Below are 22730 nucleotides of genomic sequence, written 5' to 3'. Positions count from 1 at the left end.
ACCTGACAAGAATGTAAATCTTTATCTTGAATCTTTTTTTTACAAAATTGAATCCTTATTGCAGTGTGAGTCTAAAAGAAGAGAGCAAAGTTTAACCTTCAGAAGTCCATATTCATTTAGGATAACTAGGCAACCAAGAGCCAAAGAAAAAGAGAAATTAAACATAGACCAGTATTAAATACATCTGCTTAAAAGTAACGCACAAATATTTTAGGAAAATAGTTAAAGACAAAAAGCTGCTTCAAGTATAGTTTTGGGCTCCAAACCAGCATGACATGCTGCTCCCAGAGACCTTCTGTGACTACTAGTTTTACATATTATATGGGAGACACTGGACAATGCAACAACGGTCATAGGTGCATAGATAATTGGTGTAAGCACTAAATGGATATTGAATGACCGCGTGGAGATGAAAGGGCAGGCCACCATCTTCCTGCATTTTTATAACTTTAGGAATACTTTTCATAGAAAGGGACATAAAAAGTGGTCAGATTGGACTGAGAAGAAACCAAGGTCAAGCTGTTGTAGGGCTCTAGTATAGTTTGTCTGCTGGGCATCAAGTACAGCACTGGAAATACCTTTTCCTGTGAGGAACGCACCTCCAGGGCAGCTGTTTGGAAGGTTCAGTTTATTCCTGCGGATGCAAAGCCTGCTTTTGGCCAGAGAAGCTTATCAGCATTTTTATACTGTAGAAAAGCAAAGAGCATTTACTTTAATTACATATTGACAAGCGGAAGGAGAAGGGATTCTGAGTAAAATACCTCTTTATTTTTCTTAATTTAAGAAGTAATAAACTATAGCACTGAAAACTTGAATATTAGTGACTAGAATGTATTGAATTGGCAATATTCTGTCTTGGCAATGTTAGTGGAACAGAATGAGCTATTTTTAGTTCACATATGTTTTGGAAGTGTTGACATCAGAAAGAGTCTTGAAGTGGAGCTGCATTATTTCACCTCTTTAATTAGTAACCCACAGGTGACATTTACGTTTGGAGACTGATGATATTTTTGTGGAAAGTCACATAAAAGCCGAGTATTTATGGTGCCCATAAAATCATTGAACTTCATCTTGCTGCATAATGGCAGTAGTTAGAAGCCTAATTACACTCTAAAACCTGCCTGGAGACTGGGCCACAGTCACTGAACATGTTCAATAGACCGTTATGCTGGTGAATTGTAGTCTGATTCTTGACATTGGCTGAAGTGATAAATTTTTCCTCCTAGGTCCTAACAGGGAACAGTTGTGGTAAGATTTCAAAATAATCTGAGAATGGAATGGAATGAAATGGGCCCTATTTAAACAGCTGCCATTTTAATATTTTAATGTTATTTTTTCCTTTACCCCAAAGCAAGAGATAAGAAAAGAGGAGTGATAAAGAATCAGATCAAAACATACAACTCGCTGTTCTTTCTCTGCTTCTGGCAAATCTCCATTTAATATTCTCCCTGAGAAGCCATGAAATGAATGCAAGTGTTGTCCTTGACCTCTCTGGGCAAGAGACTGTGAATGAGAATTTGAATTTGCACTTTTTGATAGTTTGGTGAAGTTTATAGTTTCTATTTTTAACCTGCCTGGCTTATCTCCTCAACTCTTATAGACGAACTCTTACATGAGTAATTTTTCTACTTAGTTTCCTGATTATTTAAATGCCTTTTTCTTGGACATTATACCTTTTTTTGAACTATATGTGGGAAAATGTATATCCAAATTATATGAGCATTTTCCCCTGCTACTTTATATAATTTTTATACCTCAGTCTCTTCCTTCTGAGTAATTTAGTTAATGAATTATCCTAATCAATCTCTTGCCTACGGCTTTATTAATTACATTACCTCTTCTTTTTCTTAGTTCTTCAGTTACTGCATCAACAGTTAAACAAGGACTATTTGTTTATTACATTTGAAAGTACCAGTTAAGAGCTCTAAACATCTTGACTATGTCTACACTATTCCTCTAGACTCGTTTTCCATAGATCAGTGAATCTGATATTGGGGTTGGGCAAGAGGTGATCCTCAAATCTGAAGCGTATATATCTGTGGGGTCATTCCCACTAAGTCTAGATCAGTATTTAAAGGTTCCTCCATATAAGTGGTTTCAAAGAGTTTAATAAGTGATAATAAGTAGTATTTTCACTAGCTTTTTTAGCTTCCTTCTTTCTTCTCCTTTCCTAAACTTAATGTACCTTTGGCTTTAAGTACATTTTTCTAGTTTTGGAGCCAAATAAAAAGGTTAATAAAAACATTTTGTTTATAAGACATTGTGTCTCTTTTTAACAGTAACAGGGACTGTATTAATTTGCTGCATAGAACTCATTCCAGAGGGTGACATTTACATTTCTGCACCATCACGAATGGGACAGTTCATGTGTGATATCCTTGACTACATTGGTTACTCAGAAGTTTTCACCAAGTTTCTTCTATGGAATATTTTTGCTTTGCTTTAAGAATTTTTTAGGTGGGCATCACTGTTAGTGGGACACACCGTCCTCATCGTTGCTACTCACCGATTGAAAGAATAACAACGTACTAAGTTTACTAAGTACTATTACTTAGTAAAAGGTGGTTGTATCTAAAACAGAACCTGCAAATTCAAAATGCATATTATGCAAGTATTGTCCAATATTTACCTGAAATTTTCTGTTTCCTTGACAGTGTCTGCCAATAATTTATCTTTCTGGAATATTTTATAGAAAGCAAACACAAAAAAGACACAAAGAGTGAAAAGTATATTTAACTTTGATTTCAGGTCAATGTTTGGTGGTTTGGGTATTCTGCAAGTACTTCAGTAGGTTACTAGATGTTTTGACAGAATTTTAATTCTTTTTTTTGCTAGACTTGGTTGATCCTTTTAGTTCACAGGAGCTTTGCTGGTTTTGCACAAATAACCCTTCTTATAGTCTGACACTTTAGTGTTTGAAAAGAATAACTAGCATTAAATGAGCAAATCATTAAACTCTTCCTGCATAAACTATTTTTACAGAGAAATTAAATATTGAGCTGCCACATACACCTCAGAAATATTTAGTAGTGATGACTTTTTGGATTTGTTGTGTTGGATTTATTTGAAGATCCACATTTGTGTTTACAAACATAATGTTTCCATCCATTTCTGGACACTGCTAGGAATAACATTTCAGCCTAGTATTCCCCTTGTTGAACTGGAAGCTGTAGTGCAGCCAAAGGCTGGCTGTGTATGCTCTTCTTCAAACATGCATAGTGCCGTAAACTATTATTTTTAAATCTAAACTTGATGTATTATGTTGACTTGAGGATTCCAAATGCAGCTGCACACAGAGGTTTCTGTCACAGCTGCGACCTTGTTGTACAACACTAAATACAAGCATGGCCTTATTTCTATAGCTTACAATTAAAAGGACATGAAAAAGATTCAGTGTAGAGACAGGGATATAAAACATGATTAATTCGATAGGGAATCATATGTAATTTATAGCATACTGGGGTAATGTTATTACTTCTTTATTTCAGAGGCATAAAATAAATTGTGACCGTTCAAATGGCATTATAGAAATGGTGATGGACAAATTTACAATTGACAATGAAGGTACCTACACAGTACAGATTCAAGATGGAAAGGCCAAGAACCAGTCTTCGTTGGTTCTCATTGGAGATGGTATGTTCACTGAAGCATTGAAGCTTTGACTCTGATGAAGAAACGAAATTTAATTACTCTTTGAGTAATTCTGTAATTATCTAATTTTTCATCCACCTCTTCTAAAATCTAGCATTCAAGGAAGTATTGGCTGAGTCTGAGCTCCAGCGAAAGGAATACCTCAGGAAGCAAGGTAAGACAGAGCTGGTTGATGACTTTAGGCCCAGTCTACAGCCGGTGATACAAACCTGGTGAATAACAAGAGTTTCCAACTTCCACTTATTTCCCTAGAAGATGAGTATATCGCTCAGTTTGAGTAAACACTAGGCTCTTGGTGGATATTTTTTGCCAGCACAGTGGTATGACACATGCAAGTTCTGACAGATCTTTCACTAAGCAGAGAAATAAAGTGGGAGTCCTTACAAGATGTTATCTTTGCTCAGTATTCATGAGAAGCGTGATTCCTGTAGGTTCTGATCCAACAAAACATTTCAGCACATTTAGTTTTCAGCATACAAATTGTCCCTTCAATATACTTGACAGAAGAATAGACAATATAGTGTTAGACAAGGAAGATTAAGAACCTGATCCTGTGGTTTATGTCCAGGCAAAAGAGCAGGAACCAAATGTGTATTTGTTGCCTAGTTTCTAGATTGTTACAGAATTTGCCATAGACTTGTTACTGATATTGATGCAGTTGAAAGTAAGAATTACTGTTGGGCATCTAATCTAGAATTTCATTGCTGTGATTTTTTTTCAATCCTTAAAAAATGAGATTAAGCTCTAGGTTGTACTTTTCATGTGGCAAGAATGTGTCTTTTAAGATGAAAGTAAAAATAATAGTTATATGCATTTACTCTAAATGACTTAGGAAAAAGGCTCTACATAAGCCATGTAATTCTATGATTTTCAGGTTTTTTTGGACGGTAATTTTTTTTTTTTTAAGTAGATTTAGGAAATTAATTATACCACTTATAACATAAACTCACAAGATCTTTCAGTTCCCAGATGTTTAAATGAAAGCCTGGGACTTTGCTAACTTCCACTTCTGGATGTTGCAATTACAGGCCATGATCCTGCAGACATAAAAATATATACAGTATTGACATGAGCAACCACAATAACTTTAGAAAGGCTGTGTGTGCTGTAAATTTACTTGTGAGGGATTGGAACCTCAGTGTAGAAAAGAAATATGACCTGTACTGCTTGTAATGTTTAACACATTTTTTAACTTTATGTAGTTTGGACAAAAAAAGTCTGGCATGGAATATTTTTTTTTTTGCTTCTTAGGTCCTCACTTTTCAGAGTTTTTGTACTGGGAAGTTACAGAAGAATGTGAAGTTTTACTTGCTTGTAAGGTGAGGAAATATGCTTGAAATATTTTGTTAGAATGTGTTGATTAAAAATTGTGGTAGGAAAATGTGAGGAAAGAATTTGATATTTTTAAAATGAAAAGTTTCACAGGAAAATTTTTTAGCATTTAGAAATATTTAAAATAAAATTTTCTGACATACTACTCTTCAGCTGTAGTCTTCACTAAAACAACAGAAAAAATACAGGACATTTCAGAATGTGCTAGCTGATCTGTTTCTTCATTATAGAGCCATAAAAAGAATTTAAACAAAATTTTCATTCCTTAATGGTTCTTTTTCTTTCCTCAAAAAAGAGCAATGGAAAGCCAGAGTTTGAATTTTTTCCTCACTTTTTTTCTGATTTGGAGGTTCGTCTACCAAATCATCTGTTATTTAATCAGCTCTAACTAAACATACAACAAAAACTTCTAGGATTAAAGTTACAAGTGATGATTTTTATTGTATTTGGCTAATGACTTTTGAATCTTAACTAATGCTAATGTGCATGGAATTCAGCTATTATTGTCTTTGTATGCCATTTTAAATTGATATATTTCCATTTTTGTTGCTTTTCTAGAGTGATTAATTAGAGGTCTGAATAGCTAAGTTAATTGAATTCAACAGGCATCAGACTTTTTCACTGCCTTTTCCTGAAATATGGATTCTCTTGTATTAATTTTCTCCACTTCTTTTGAATAAGTTTTTGGCTTTTAATTAGACTAACTTGAATCATTCATTATAAGCAATTTATGTGCACATTTGTGGGATTTTTTTTCTTCTTTTTTTTTCTTCTCACTAATTAGGAGACCTTTAACCTCAACTTATTCCCAGCAGAACTGACCTGAGTATTGAAGCTGCCATTCTGTCTGTCTCTGTTTTAGGACTCAACTCTCATTAGCTAACACGGTGCTTTTGCTGGTACTGAGCTGCATAGCTGGATACTTTATAATCTCTACATGCATTTGCCTCAGGCATGAACCCTGCTTATCCTTTGATTCACATGGGAAATTAAATGTTCCTGAACTGGTTATACTAGTGTTAATTCTCTACAAATTAATCTGGAGTTGTCCTTCTTTCCATTGACTGTCGAGCCTGTATATACCACTGAAACTGAGAAAGGCTGAACATTGATTCTATGCTTTTGACCAGTGAACTTTTTGTTCAAAAGATCAACAAAATCTAGATGTAGGTTGTTTGCACAGTCATCATTTTAACTATGACATTGACATTATAATGTGTGTTACTGGTGGCACGTGACTGGTCATTAATTTCATGTGGTATTGTTACTTATACCTGTTTAACTGATATTTTTATATAGGAAGAGTTTGAATACTAAAGCCTGTATTTGTCCTAGGAGCTTCAAATACCTGACATTCAGTAACCCTGGGCTATTTCCATGGTAATAAAAACATCCAAGAAACAATCTCTGCCCTGCTGGGCCGTATCAGAGAACGTGGCCCGGGTCTCTTCTAGGCTCTGTTTAGTGCTCCTGTGCAAAAATAAATGTCATGGATGTTTTATCTCTTGAAGGAGCCTGGGATAACTTGAAGAAAGTACCTGTAAGAGAAGGCTTTTTGCCATGATTTTCTCAAAGGTCGTAGTGAGAACTAGGGGAGTTAGGAAACCATGACAACTGGGATCTTGTGTAGGGAAGAGGACTGACTGTCTGATCCAGACCCCTAACAGCAATAATGACTTATGTTATAAAGGAGTATATGAAAATTAATACGTTACCTCATGTACCATTTCTTTGCTATGCGATCAGACCTGGTTGACTTCGAATTGACTTAGTATTTAATTCTGAAATAGCTGGGATTGTTGACCTTGTTCTTGGTATTATAACCCCTGCATGCTGCTGGGACATGTTTGTCCATCTGAATCATAGTTTGACAGTGTTTCCTTTCTATTGTGTGTATATTTTTCTTCATATGTCAGTATCTACTATCATTTTTCTTCGTATGTCAGTGTCTACTATCATTTTTCTTCAAGTACTTCTGAATTTCAGAACATGGAGAAGCTACCTACTTTTGCATAACTTTGACCCCTTATTTGTACTGTGTCTGTTAAAAGCAAGATTTTGTGTGTGGCTAAACAGCGAAAAAGCTAACTTTTCATAGTAAATGTCAACATGAAATAACTTCGACACTGCAAATCGAGTATGTCTGAAACTCAGTCTGTTTATTGTCAGATTGAGTGCTAACAGTCTTTGATGAAAAATTGCTGAAAAGCATTAAAGGCTTGTTCCTCCAGGCTTTGTTCAAATAAAATTGCCACTTGCATCATATAACTACAGAAATAGCCACTTTGCAGTTACCGGCAAATGTAAAATGCTGCTTGCTTTTCTCAAGGAAGGCATTGCTTTGGGCCAGGTTGTGATCTCAAATACTCTGTTAGAGATCCATAGCAGCCACAGCGGTTATTAAGCAGCAATATATGTGATTAATTTGAGCAGGTTTTATAGTCACGTCCAAAAATCAGTATAGGAGGCACTTGTATTTGTCTAGTCATCTATACAGAGAGATTTCATAGAGCTGTTCATCTTTGGAATTACTTCCCTAATGTGAAAGGGTTAGAAATTGGTGCATGTTATTCCCTTGAAGCAAGCCACTTGAAAACTGTTGCAGATCTATATTAGCTTCTGGGCTGCCCTCTATCCATTTTTTTTTTTTTTTTTTAAGGAGGCTTTTTAAAGCAACTGCCTGAGGACTGAGAAATGTCCTGCCAGCATTGTCCTTATACCAGAGCCATGCTGACCAGGAATTCAGGCTACATACAGAAATACCATTGTGTTTTTGTGATTTTTTGAAGGGCGTGAGGATACTGATGTCAAATAAACCTTGGTGCTTCTGAAAGGGAAAAAACCAAAATATCGTTCCAAGATTTCTACAGAGAGCCAGGCTTTTAGCTTCTTTGAATTCGCAGTTTGAGGTCATTCATCCAGCAATATTTTAATCATCGCCAATGCACATTTTATATTTCAAAATTATAGGAGTACTAGAGGTACAGCTGTAGTCTGTTTATGCATTACATCGATGAGCTGCTGCCACTACATCAAAATGCTAGTTTTCAAGCAACCTCTATACATTTAAACTACATTGTTAAGTCCCTTTGTGTGGGGAGAGGCTGCAATTTGTAGGATCCCTCAAGTCTTTGTACTTCCCATAGGACACAATATAGTATAAAAAAAGGATTTCTGGAGCAGCCTGCAATTTTGAAGTCTCAAATGCTTTCAGAATGGTAATTTCAATTGGTCTCTGCAGTTTAACCCTGAAAGGCGTTGCTTAGATAGCAGGGATAAATCTGCAAATTGGCTGAAGGTTCTCTGAGAAAGGAACCTAAGTTCTGTGTTAGAGCTCTCTGGAGACACGACAAGCACACAAAGATAAAGGAAAGTTCAGCAGCTCTAATATCAAAGATACTTCTCGCAGATATGTCTAGACAAACTGCAACCACATAGCAAGGGTGCAAAACCCTATAAGAGATTGACAGGATTACCTTTAAGGATTTGACAGGACTCTGGAACTGTAAGCTATGTATTTTTGACCAGTTCTGTACTGCAGATAAATGTGGTAGGGGTAAGTTTCACTTAGTAGGACCTGGTTGAAATAGTTTGGTTTTTTTTTTTCCACTTAGCTTTATTTAACGTGCATTATAAGAAACTTGACTTTTTATGTTGAAAGTACCCGTGCGACTACCTACATTTCTTCAGGTCACAGCCAGCATTATGTACCTTTTTTTGTTGTACAGACTGCAAACACGAAGAAGGAGACTGTTTTCAAGTGGTATAGGGATGGATCTGGGATTGACGTTGATGAAGTTCCTGATCTACAGAAGGGAGAATGTCACCTCAGTATTCCCAAGGTACAGTATCACCTACTGATTAGAAATGACAGTTGCTGCTCAAAATGCTATAGATTTGCCAGGCATAGCACTAAGCCAGCTATCATGACTTCTGTGAACCGTTTTAAGAAAAGGCATATTTGCCACCCTTCAATTAGCTGGTGAGTGACTAATGCTAGCGAAAGTCTATCTATTTTTGGTTTTACACTCAGATGGTTCATGCTCAAGTTACTTCAATATCGTTGAGTGAAATCTATCTCATTATTTCTTATTGCTCCTTAATTTTTCAATTTGTTCAAGAACCTCATTTCTGACAGTACCTCAGTTTTATTGCTTAAAATAAATGGGTTTGAGGTATATGGCTTCTTAAGATTTATCTTTATGCAAACAGAATAACCTAACTTGTGTCTGAAGCCTTAGCTTGCATAGTTGCTGTCTCCCTCAAGTGTGAACATTCATAGAATCATAGAATAACCGGGTTGGAAGAGACCCACCGGATCATCGAGTCCAACCATTCATTCCCTAACCAAAGTTTTCTGTTTTCAGCATAGATGTGAATCCCGTTCATTTTACTTGTTTATTTTATTTACTGGCTTAATATTCTTCTAATTTACTTCCTTCATTTCACTTGCAAGAGGATACTGGCTTTACAGTGGCTTAATTTTTCTTGATCAGGTATTATTTGAGGGAGGGTGTATTGCGCTTCTTTTGAATTGGTCATGTTACTTGTAATTCAATTATTTGATGTTTTTACCACTACTTACTTGGTTGTGGACTTATATAAATCTAAGATTCAATTAAATAATCTTCAATCTTTATATAATTTTTTATATATTATCCTTCAGATCTTAAAATAAATTAAAATAAAAAATAACCCCAAACCAGAATCCCCTACTGTCTCTAATGCAGTATCACTGTGTTAGATTTTAGAATGTAAGCTCTCCAAGGGTAGTGAATTCATTAATTACTTAGCATGGATATAGTTTCACTACAGTTAGTGCTTAAATGAAAGCCACTAAGTTGATATTTGGACAGTTAAAGAATATAGAGCTGTTGTTATTCTTTACACTGATTAAAAAAAACCAATAGTTTTAGTTGAAGGTATCTTAAAACTTGGGTGGGTTGAAGTTGCCCTCAGTTACATCTTCCTACACCACTTGTAATGTCTGCTGACTAAGATTAATCTTGTTTGTCTTTTTTGGAACAAGAGAAAACCATGATTTCTCAAGGCGATTGAATTGAAATCAGAATATGTTTTGGGTTTAAGGACTAATTACAGCGCCATAAAAAAATTGCATGCGCATTTGATAGTTTATATCTCATCTCTGGAAAGACATTTGACCAGAATGCAGTACAACGTATGTTGTTCGATTTAGAAAATCATACAGGGGTTGAGTAAATGCTGCACCATTATCAAGTTTGTCAGTAAACATCTTGTGCTTTCCTTGTAGCTGTCTCGCAAAGACGAAGGAGTGTATAAGGCAACACTATCAGATGATAGAGGTCATGATGTATCTACTCTTGAGTTATCAGGAAAAGGTAAAATTCACTTTATTATATCAAAATAATGATCTCCATATGTTCTCAAGGGGAGTCAAAGATCCGTCTTTGTAAATGGCAAGTTATTTTTGAGGTCCTTTATGGTTCAGTTCTCTTCTTTCATTATAGAGGCCTGACCTGCAGATCACTAGTTTAGGAGAGGCAACACTAAACATTGCAATCGTTAACCTGTAGCACACTGACAAACACAAAATTAAGTAAGTTTCTAATCAGACAGACACCCCCTTCTGTGTGAGATATATATTTTTTTTTTTTAAAGAGCTCTCTTTCTCTCACAAATTTGTTAAGATTTAATATCTACAAGAACCCCTAAAGATATCTAAGCTGCTGAATATGTTAAGGTGGGACTCAGTGGGGACTGAGAGTTATTTTGATTGTTATTTGTTTTGTACATTAACCCCAGCACACAGCTCATCCCCACACAGCCACTCCCTCACTCTCCTTCAGCAGGATGGGGGAGAGAATCAGAAAGGAAAAAGTGAGAAAACCCTTGTTTTGAAATAAAGACAGTTTAATAGGTAGGGCAAAAGCTGTGCATGCAGGCAAAGCTAAAAAAGGAATTAATTTGCTGCTTCACATTTTTTTTTCATCAGGCTGAGGATGTACCTTAAATAAGAGGAAAATATGAATATTAGACTGACTTCTTAAGCTGTGGTTTGTCTCAGAAGGCCATATTATCACTTGATAGTCTAGTCTCTCAGGCATTTTTTCTCTGCATAAACTCTGTCCACTGTTGTTGCAGAGAAAGGTCTATTTAGACAGTGTTTGCAATGCAACTTCATTTCCCCAGACGTCTGTAATATACTGTATATATAGTATTTAATTCATGTCCTCTTATCAACATACAAGTAGAAACATGGTGGAGTTTGCAGAGGGTTACATAATAGAATCACAATTTGTTTTACCAGAGACAAAATGTGCAAATACAGATCAATACAAGCCAAATATACAAGTACTATTGTTTGAACTTCATGAATTTCACTGTCTTCTCTGTTCATAAAAATTCTTCAGCCTTTAATCCACATCATTCAGTCTTGAACATAAGTTCTTCAGACTATGGACCTTCATTCTTTCTCTTTTTTCCATCTTACACGGCAACACTGAATAGGATGCTGTGAAAGAGTTCCCTGCTTTTCTGCCCTTGTCTCCAGGGTTCTCCCCTCCTGCAAACCCTTCAGCCCTGTGATATTTCAAAAGTGTGATATGATACCTGGTATCTTCCTGTTGAAGGGTTTTTTTTTTTACATTTGTCAAGTGGCATCCCACAGAGAGCAGGTGAAAACTGTTTTCACATAGAATGCAACAATTTTTATTTCCCCTGCACTCTCCTCTGAATGTGAACTATGCGGTTTTAATGACTTTTATCTCTTCTGGCCTGAGCGATACAAAGAAAAATTTGACAGCATACAGCTGACTCCACACAAAATTAAGATATTCAGTGAAACAGCACAGAAACCGTATAATGCACAGTCTCTAATTTGTCCCATACACCTGTTGCAATTATAACAATTCCCTTTGCCTAAGGATGTGAAGATTTCACTTTCCTATATTGCTTATCGCTTTAATGAAATTGAACATAACAAAGCTATATTCTAATTGAATTTTTATGTTCTTTCCCTCTCCCTCTCCTTCTCCCTCTCCCTTCTCCAGTTTATGATGATATACTTCTGGCACTGAGCGGCGTCAGTGGTAAGTCAATGCTGTCTTGAATTTTCATATAGTTTTTTTGTGTTAAAATCATCTGAGCTTGAGGCAGAAAATTTTTATTCTAAGTGGGAAATCTCTGAAAGTCATGATGCTTATATTATTATGGACACGTTATTAAGTTTCTGAATAGGCAGTTGACCTTGCTAATTGACATTATTAACAGGGAACAAAGTATTATTCCACCTGGCTTGTTTGGTTTAAATACTGTGACGATGTTGTAGCAATAATTTTCTTCCTATTTCCCATTAGTAAGTGAGTCTTAATAACAGACAGAATGAGATTCACATCCTACCCCCAGTAAGAAGTTGGGACTCATTCCACTGAAAGAACAGGGGTTGCATGAGAACAAAATTTGCATGCAATTAGAATCATGACAGTACCATTTCGTAGCATGACTAGCTGCATATTTCACAATGGATCTTGCTTGTCATAATGTTTATATATGATGATAAAACCATAAGCTCATGCTGAACTCTCACATGATAAAAATCAGCAGATCCTTATGAGGGGCCCAGATCTTGAATATTTTCTGTCCTGGCAGTGCAAGTAGTCCATGTGGTTGTTTCCTGTTCATTCCACTATCCTGTTTGATCTGTTTATACTTGATTTTACATAGGTAAGTCAGCCTCTCCACTGAAGATCCTATGTACTGAGGAAGGAATAAGGCTTCAGTGTTTCTTGAAGTATTACAATGAAGAAATGAAAGTCAACTGGTCTCACAGGTAGATGAAAATATTTTTTCAAGATGATGCCTATGTGAAATTTTATTTGAGAAAAAAATGCTGCCTTAATGATTTACTATTTACTATCCTGTGGCATTCATTTAGTTACTGAGCCACATTAATGACTTTCTCTTTCCAGCATTTCATATTCTCTTCCAGATAGATAGTACATACTGTAAAAGAAGTTTTAACAGAATTGTCAAACACGTTCAGGAAAAAATAATCTATGGTATGTCCATTAGTATATTCAACACAGGGCTGTTTGTCTTCCCCTATAAGTGCTTGGTTCAGAAATAGCAAAAAATCCGAGGGTAGTTTCCTGTTCAGTGCTGCCCTTCTCTTTAGAGCAATGAAATTCTCCTCCAGTACTAGATGAATGCCAAGCATCAGCTCCCACAATTTAATAAAAGATCTTGTATTAAGAAAATATTTTTTTATTCAAACTGACGCAGTCAGTAACTCCAAGTATTGGATTTCTGTTCCTCTTCTTTGAAAAGATATTCAGTGGGGCACAGAATACATTTAGAATAGCCATGATTGCTGAGAATATGGCATGAAATGATCTTTATAGTTCCCAGTATTTTTCCACTCTCATGTTACATTATTTTTTGACTTTGGAGGTACTCTTTACTCACCTGTGTTCAATGTGTATTCCAATGCTTTGCTACGTTAGTCTCTCATTTCTTTGAAACCACAGGTAGTGTTTGGAAAGATTTTAAAGGTCTCCAGGTAGTTTCAACTTTCCCAGTCCTTTATGATCTACAAAGGTAATACACAGCGAAACTAGTCTGACTTGGACCGTTAGAGGCTGACGGATCACCACATCGTCTTAGTTTTGCAATGCCATCCAGCTCCTGATTTTTATGAATACAGGAACACAAGTGTCAGTGGTCATTGGGTTCAGGGAGCTCAAGCAGTCTTCTGTAAGGGTGTGCAGCTGTACTCACAACTTAAGCTTTGCATTCAGTAAATTCTGCTCCTTCTTTCAATAACTGTGACAGGAATATGATGGAAAGGAGAATGAAACTTTTTTTTTTTTTGCCTCTGCGTTTTATTATGTCTGCTTGAGTTTTAAAGGTGACTTAGACCATTCCACTATCCAGTTCAAAGAAATATAAAACTAGAGAATGTTACATGGCTAACATAGAAAGATCAGAGTGCGTATTAATATTTGCATACAGGCACCTCCCTCCTCCTAATATTTCAGATATATCTGCGTGTCCAGCAGGCTGAGGGAGGTGATGATGTCCCTCTATTCCTCTCTTGTAAGACCTCATCTGGAGTATTGTGTCCAGTTCTCAAATCCCCAACATAAGAAGGAGATGGAGCTGTTGGAACGGGTCCAGAAGAGGGCTACAAAGATGATCAGGGGGCTGGAGCACCTCCCATACAAGAATATGCTGAGAGAGTTGGGCTTGTTCAGCCTAGAGAAGAGAAGGCTCCAATGAGACCTTATAGCGACCTTCCAGTACCTGAAGGGTCTACAAGAAAGCTGGGAAGGGACTGTTTACAAAGACTTGTACTGACAGGACTAGGGACAACGGGTATAAACTGTAGAGGGGCAGATTTAGACTAGACATAAGGAGGAATTTCTTCACAATGAGGGTGGTGAGGCCCTGGCCCAGGTTGCCCAGGGAAGCTGTGGCTGCCCCATCCCTGGAGGTGTTCAAGGCCAGGTTGGATGGGCCTTGGGTAACCTGATCCAGTGGGAGGTGTCCCTGCCCATGGCAGGGGGGTTGGAACTACATGATTTTTAGGGCCCCTTCCTATCCAAACTATACTACGATTCTATGATTTTATGATTCTATGATCTTACACATTGATTGTCTTGAAGACCACTGAACACAGATTTTGATCAAATAGTATTTCAATCCTTCCATGAATACAGATGATTTTGTATATGGAGAGAAGGAGAAAGTGAAGAACGGATTAGTACCTCAAATGAAAGCTCAAGCTAATGTTTCCAAAGTGTTTCATATCTACACCACAGAGAAAAGAAATTTCTCCTATTAGTTACAGTTTATCTGTAGTTTAATAATAACATGTGATCCTTTTTAACTTTTAGAGATGATCTCCTATGAAGTAGATACATGAGAAGAATGTTGAAACTAATTTCTATTGGGTTTTTTTCAGGGAATCTAAGATTTCTTCTGGTGAAAAGATGAAGATTGGAGGCGGAGAGGATGTTGCCTGGCTGCAGATAAGGGAACCTACTGAAAAGGATAAGGGGAACTACACCTTTGAAATCTTTGGGGACAAGACATCCTACAAACGCACGCTTGATCTGTCTGGGCAAGGTATATTTATAAGACCATACTAATATGGTGATTTTTCATGGATTAAATGGAATTTGCTGGCAATAATCAGAGGAATAAGTGAAAACAGAAAGCCTTTGGCCAGAACTAGTTGTAACTTAGTTGCTTAACTCTTATGATATTTTCAGTCTGTTTTCATGCCCAATGGCACTGGGTTTAAGGAGTGTGGTTTCCCGTTTTTTGCATAGGTTTTAAAAGATCTTTAACATAGGTTTGAGTTTAAATGTTTATACCGAGCCCCAAATGTAAGTTGTGTTCACCGACAACTCTCTCAATTGTTTTGCTACAGCTTTTGATGACGCGTTTGCAGAATTCCAGCGACTCAAGTAAGTGCTACATCTTTTGTATTTTAATGCTGTAATAAGTGTCTTAACTTACACTAGAAATATTTTAGTAATAATTTCATTAATAACATCACATATTTTTCTTTCTCTCTTCCTCAACAATTTTAGGGCAGCTGCGTTTGCTGAAAAGAGTAAGTTTATTTTACCTTTTATGGAAGGTGTTCTGCAATGTAGTCTAGAGTTCTCTTTAAAACATCCATCATTATATGCTGCCACAGATTTTAGTGTTCTGTGACTGCAGAAATCCTCTGTTAGCATGTAATACTATAATAATAATAATAATAGTAATTTGTGGGTTTATCTGTTTTTAATTCCAAAGATAACTCACTAGATATTTTAAGGCCTCCACTGTATCTTGTGTCTGCAGAGGTTTTGTGAGGTGTGGGCTCCTGGGTGTCTTAAAAGGAGGTGCTGACTCTGAAAGCTGCTGCAGATACTGAATATTGGGATCTATCTATTAAGTAAAAAATTAATTGCTAATGCCTGTCAGGCTGTGCTTGCTGAGACACAGACCATGAGAAAACATGTTAGGGGCTGTAGCAAATTCTGGTACTTTGATATCAGTTCCCCTGGTAATGACAAGACGCTTCTGCCCACAGAAAGAGTGACAGAACAAATTTTTCTTAGATCATAGATACCACCAAGATGCTAAAAGCATCCTCCTTGCTTTGCTGTATGCCTAAAACACAAACTGTCAAGCTTGGCAGTAGCCTCAAGGTTTTTATGCGTATCAGTTTAGAATGCTGTAGCACAACCTCTGAAAAAAAAATCTGAGGGAATCATAAAATGCATTAAAAAGAAATAATCCAAAATATCACAAAAATACTATTTTTTTTAATTAACCAGGGGCCAGTTTTTTTAAGATAAATCCTAATGAAAGTTGTGATTAAGATGGCACCAAGTTATAAAAACATTAAAGTATAAATAATTTTCACATCTAAACTTTACATGGTCTGTATATTTTTCTTTAATTTCTAGATCGTGGTAAAGTCATTGGTGGTTTGCCTGATGTTGTTACAATAATGGATGGGAAGGTAAGGCCAGTTATGGACAATAAAACACGCTGACAAGTGAGCAACATGCTTTTATGTCAAAAGGGGAGGAAATGCAGATGACTTTGTAGAAGCTGAAAGAATAAGGGGATAATTATACTAGCTAATGGTAGTAATTTAAGTGAAACACACGCAAAGTTTAAGCGCACACGGGTACCGTAAGCTGACTGTACAGGTAGAAGAGGCACAGCCCGATTGAAATCTTAGGCCAGTAAGGTCAGCCTCAAGAGGAGCTGGTCTTGTGCTGATTGTGTAGAGGCTCTGAGTTAACTGCACACTCAAATCTGGGCTGGCTTTCCGTCTGTGCACTAAGCAGAGCAGTTAAATTGGAGAGTCACCTCCTGCTCTGCAGAAGAAACTGAAGAGGTAGGAGGAAGCAGCAACTCTCTGAGAGACAGTATAACAGAAACAAAAATTAGGTCCCATTCTCCAGCATGCCAGACATAGACTGTTGTGGCTGGTAAGCATAAAAGAGGGTAAAGAACCCACTTGGGTCAAAGGGCTGATTCACAATTCCTATATATTGGCATTCCCCATTACAATATATAATTATAGGAGATTGAAGGCCAGTGAATATCCATACTATTCACACAAATAATAACTGAATGCCCAGATACAAAGTAGAAATTGGTAAATCTTTGCAAAGTGCCTTCCGAGGTCAGCTTGACTGGTAGAGATGCAATTTCATGATACTTGACTGACTTGGATCCCTCACGGGGATTTTTCTCATGTTAGAGTGGGTTCTCAAACAACCTTAGCCCAAACTCTCTGGATAATAAGACAGAATAGAAGACTATTAATCTGAGCTGCTGTTAGTCGTTACAGATGTGAGGAAGTACTAGAACTCAGTCTTTTCATCGCTGGGGGTGAGTTCCAGACTCTAGACACCCAAGCCTCCAGTCCCAGAAAGACAAACTCCTTTCATACATTCCACTCAGACATTAAGTACTCGTCTCTTTCTCCTAATGTAAATCATCTTGTGTTGTGTTCCCTGTCCTTCCCTATAGGGAGAAATTAGGTCTTCAGTTTGTGAAGAAAAATTACTGAAAGGGTACAGGGTAAAAAAAAAGAAAGAAAACTGTAGCATTGTGCCTGGTGCAGAAGAGGTACTTGGAAATTATTAACCAGCACTTCTCACAGAACGAGAACTAGGAAGTGTCTAATTACATGGTCATTATGGGCTTTAAAGAATCAAAAGGAAGTATTTTTTTCAAATGGTTCATAATTAATTTGTACCGTAGTACCTTAGGTGAAAATAGATTTGGGTCCAAAAAAGAAAGAAGGCAATATCATGAAAGGAAATCCTACAGGAGCCATTAAATACAATGTTTCTGATACAACTTGTGCTTATAACCACTTTAAAAGACACCAAATTGTGAAAAGCAGGAAGGCATAGTGGGAATAGGATCACAATATTCGTTTTCAGTATTTTTGTATATTTTGTTGAGCAGTTGCTTTTGACCTCTAAAAGAGCTAGATGGACTTTCAGTCTGACTGACCATAGCAGATGAGCTTATGACTTTTACCATCTGCTGGCTAACAAGAACATGTTGATCAGGCTGTTTTCATCTCTTGTATGAAGTGCATTTTCAACGACTATAGCTGCATTTTCTGTGTGGAAACTCTTTCTTATCACTGGAGTAAGAGTTTGCACACAACTCTTCTAACTTTCTGTGTACTTGACCATTTTCTGGATATCCAGGATCAATCTCTTAGACATATGGGGGAACACGTGGTCCTTGCAATGGATACTGAAAACTGCTCAACTCTAGACCAGAAAGATAATTTTCCTCTTGTCCTATTCCTTCATCTCAAATGGGTGTTCACATGAGGTGCCTTCTAATTGAGGTAGACAGAGGCACCTCACAGCAAGAAAGCTGGTCTTTAGCTGGTTATGTATAAGCCACTCTACGTGCAGCATCTTAAAGTAGACTAACTGTAAAGAAACAGCTCAGTAAAGTCACCCCTGACTACATGAACAGGCCAGATGCAGTTTCCTCATACAGTCATGCCCCAAAATTTACTTAAATTAAGGAAATGCTACATGGTGGTTTTCCAGAAGTAAAAGGCTTCAAAGGAAATCTAATTATGTGAAGATAAAATAGCCAATTATGTGAAGAGAAAATCTCTGATTCCTGAAGTCAGGCAAAACAACACGGATCACAAGGAAGTGAGCATTAAAATCACCTCTAAAGTAAAAATGACTGAGTACTATGCAAGAGTTGTGTAAGTACAAGTGTGAGAAATAACTGTAGAAAACAAACCAAAAAAAAGAGTAGTGGAGGGTTTTTCCCATGTAATTGAGTGGTATAACTACACAAATATATGGACACAAGACAAAGCTTTACTTGTGCTTCTTAAAAGAGTACAAATGATTTCAGTCATATCTATAATTTAGTAAATTAAAATAGGTCCAAGTGATCCAAAATGACTGTTGAATATATCTGTTCTCTGGTAAGTTTTTAATATTAATTTATTAAGACTTGATTAATTATTATGAATTAATTATTAATTCATTTTAAATGAGGTCACTTTGGAGGGCAATAGTCATGAAAGGTTGCCCGACTTACAGAAAGGATGGTGAGATTTAAACTCATGCTATTAGACATTTGTTTGGTTTCACCACATTTTATTTTTGTGTCTACATCATTATCCTTTTAAATATTTTATATTAAATCTAGTTCCTATAGGCTATTAATTGTCTTTATATCCTGCCTGATATGAATTCTTGAAGAGTACTCACACGCTTAGCTTGTCACTAGGTTGCAGCCACAGCATGTAAATCTTCCTTCAACGTTCCCCTCTGACTTAGGAGGAATGTAGTAAGCAGGACAGCTTCTGTTTGTGAACGTATGACACTTCTGTTCACTTAAAATATCTTCCTGTTTTATTTTTTCCTCTTAGTTGTATCACACCTATTCAGTCAGAATCATTCAGGTACAATATTGCACTAAAGTGTGCACATGTGTGCACAGATGGACTTTCTCTGCTCCCTCTGGGTCGGGGTTCAGCAAAACTGAAGGGAAATATGGAGGGGAAGGAATATAAGGAAATTTAGGTTGTTGATTACCCTTCCTTCCTTCCTTCCTTCCTTCCTTCCTTCCTTCCTTCCTTCCTTCCTTCCTTCCTTCCTTCCTCCCTCCCTCCCTCCCTCCCTTCCTCCCTCCCTTCCTTAAAATTTTGAAGAACCATCATGAAAATATTATGGGCTTCTTCAATCTCTGTTCAGGCCTTAGAAAATACCTGATCTGCCAAGATGGCCAACTAGAACGTTTCATCTGTTCTCTGAATACACTCCACATGCGTGTAACACCTTTACAACATTTACGTATTATTTATTCTTCATTAAATAGTTCCATTTTACTAGGCAGCAGCACCTGGAATCAATGTCCAATGATTCTTGTTATGTCCTCTCTTTTTAAATGATTTTTTTTTTTTTTTAAATAATCTCAAGCAATACCCTCAGGAGGCCTTGGTCAGGAAAGATTTGCTCAGTTCTCCTCCCTGCTGTGTACAGGAAACTTCAAGGATGTTTTTAAAGCTATCATTGCTTGAACCTTGTGTCAGACTAATGGGTTGTCAGGAACCTCCTGCAGGCAGGACTGCAATGACGGTCCAACTTGCCATCTTCAGACACTGTTACCCTGAGGCTATTACTGCATCACAGTCCCTGGTAAGATGGTGGATAGACTGCATCAAAGGAAAAAGAATATATTTTCCAGTCCTCAAGAACATGATATCTATCCATCTTTAATTGACTAGGAATAAGAAGTGCCTGAAAGCAATACTGAGAGTACTATGGTTAAACGAAACTGGCTGATCCTCAAAATCACTTTTTTTTTTCCTCCCTCAGACGCTGAATCTGACCTGTACTGTATTTGGAAATCCTGACCCCGAAGTGGTTTGGTTTAAGAATGACAAGGCCTTTGAACTTAATGAGCACTATGCGGTTTCACTGGAACAAGGGAAATACGCTAGTTTAACAATCAAGGGAGTGACCTCAGAAGACTCGGGCAAATACAGCATCCATGTCAAGAACAAGTACGGTGGGGAAACAGTGGATGTCACCGTAAGTGTGTACAGACATGGAGAAAAAATGCCTGAAATTAAGCCTGGCCAGCTTGCTAAACCCAGGCCAATACCCCCATCAGAAGAAGTCCTCAAACCTGAGGGTGAGGCAAAATCCAGTACGAAGTAAAGCTTGGCACTACGTTTGATGAACAGAATAGAATACTTGAGCTGTAGTTGAGGTATTCCCGCACATAACTAATTGGTAATATCTGAAGGGAAACTGAGGCTTTAGGAGTTTCCTTTTTTTGATAGGAATGGTTGGACTCGATGATCCGGTGGGTCTCTTCCAACCTGGTTATTCTATGATTCTAGGGAGGTAGCTGTGCTGCTGTACATGTCTGTTACAATCTCCCTATGATTACGTGTAATAGGGTGGGACTTGAAAACAGAAAAAAGCCAGATTCCCATATGCAATGTCATGTTGCACAAATCTACAGTAAAACTCTATTTCCACCCTCCCCAGCCCTCTGCAGAAAACTTTAACAACCCTCTGAGAACAAGCGTCTCACCTGTAAAGGCAGCAAAGTGCAGTTAGATATATATTCAGAGATGAGTCCTGCCTTGGTACACGCACAACTCCTTTGGCTCTGAAGCCTCTGACACTGTAAGTTTAGTGGTTAGTCTGTATTAAGTAGTGATACTGCTGTCTTATAGTGCGACTTTATCTTTAGTAAACTTTTACAAGTGTTCACTGTTTACTCATTGAAGCATAGCTCAAATGGTTGCGTTTAGTTTTTCTTGCTTTGTGCTAATAAAACTTTTAGAAGTCACCTTTGCTACTCATTCTGCCAAATCACACCTAACTAGTTCTGTTTGCTCTCTTTCATTGTTTAATTATTGCTTATTGCACAATTTCACAGCTGGTAGCATGCAGACTATTGACTTTCAATAAAGAATGCAAATTATGGTTAATCACAGTCACTGGGTGGCACTGGAGACATTAATTTTAGTCTTTATAATACAGATCAAAGTGCAAGCTTAAACTAGCACCAAGACATGTATACAATTCAGTCACTTAAGATAATTATGTCTTTGATCCTCCTGTATCCAAAATGAACAACAGAACTCTTGCAATGGTTGAAGTCATGTTTTGCTAGGCAAAGATTTCAATATATGCTTATCATAAAATGTTCAAAAAGAATGGGCTTGAGTGATACTACTTGCATACCTGTCATACAATACATGATTGATTGTTTGCAGCACTGTTTTGTTGTTTTTTTTTTTGAGATCAGGTTCTCTGTTTAATAAAAGACTGTTTATCTACCCAGTTGAATCTTTGTAATTTACTGACCAGCTTCCAGCAGAGTTCTTCTAATGGTAAGTAACACTGGAGAGAAAACCATGCTGGATCCAGCCCTTCTCTCTCGTGACATCTCCCAGTCCCTAGGATAAATGTAAAGAAAAAAAAACATTGTGGGGGACAGGGAAGCTTGGATGATGGGTGACCTGGAGAAATGGCACCCTGAAAAATCTTCAGTTGGAGTAACCAGATAAAAATGTTCAGCACAAGCATTGGGACAGTAGCTTGTGTTTGAGGTCACAGCTGTAAGCCGGCGCTGAGCCTCTGACAACTTCTGAGTTTAAGTGTGGAAAATATGGAAATAATTGCTCTGGCTTTGATTAATTAATTAGTTTATTTATTTATTTCCCAGCAGACAAAGTGAAAAAAAAAAATAACCCAAACCCAGGGATATGAACTGTTTCAGAGTAAATTTAATCTTAGTTCTTTTTTTTTTTTTCATTTTTGTTTTCCCTATTTAGGTGACAGAGGCCATCCTTTGTTTTGTTTGACAAGCAAATACTTCACTTGATTCAAAATACGTTTTATTTTTGAGACAGGTGAAAAGCAGAGGAAATGAAAAGGCAATTTAAAAGCTGTCAGGTGTGGTAGGTTAAAGCACTTATTTGGGAGACAGGAGAGCAGCATTCCCCTTCCCTCTCCTCTCCATCCATGGGGTTTTGAACCTGTATCTGACCACCAAGGTTAGTGCATTAATCTCCAGTTATTCCTGTGTTTGGAAGCGCTACTTTTCCCAGTTATTCATTCTTTTTAACTTTTTAGGACTGTGTGAACAGACTCTTAAAAAGAAACTAGAAATAAGCATCCTACCTGTCACATATGTATGAGAGGTTTTCTCTCTTTCTTGTTCTTTAT

At 37.1% G+C, this 22730-nt stretch overlaps 1 protein-coding gene across 2 annotated transcripts in view; it reads left to right on the top strand.

Annotated features, from left to right (window-relative positions):
• Positions 1-21848, top strand: part of MYOM2 (myomesin 2) — a 76834-nt gene extending 54986 nt beyond the window's left edge. For both annotated transcript variants that reach the window (XM_069851540.1, XM_069851541.1), the window contains 12 exons: positions 3489-3633; positions 3746-3805; positions 4903-4970; positions 8712-8825; positions 10256-10343; positions 12015-12053; positions 12688-12793; positions 14927-15090; positions 15398-15434; positions 15561-15583; positions 16431-16486; positions 20358-21848. In XM_069851540.1, coding sequence (XP_069707641.1) covers positions 3489-3633; positions 3746-3805; positions 4903-4970; positions 8712-8825; positions 10256-10343; positions 12015-12053; positions 12688-12793; positions 14927-15090; positions 15398-15434; positions 15561-15583; positions 16431-16486; positions 20358-20702 — 1245 coding nt within the window. In that variant the 3' untranslated portion in view covers positions 20703-21848. The remainder of the gene's footprint in view (positions 1-3488; positions 3634-3745; positions 3806-4902; positions 4971-8711; positions 8826-10255; positions 10344-12014; positions 12054-12687; positions 12794-14926; positions 15091-15397; positions 15435-15560; positions 15584-16430; positions 16487-20357) is intronic.
• Positions 21849-22730: the final 882 nt, after the last annotated feature.

The sequence above is a fragment of the Phaenicophaeus curvirostris genome, chromosome 2, assembly GCF_032191515.1.
Source record: "Phaenicophaeus curvirostris isolate KB17595 chromosome 2, BPBGC_Pcur_1.0, whole genome shotgun sequence".
Taxonomy (NCBI): Eukaryota; Metazoa; Chordata; class Aves; order Cuculiformes; family Cuculidae; genus Phaenicophaeus; species Phaenicophaeus curvirostris.
The sequence above is the reverse complement of the archived record's forward strand: the minus strand, read 5'-3'. Positions and strand labels throughout refer to the sequence as shown.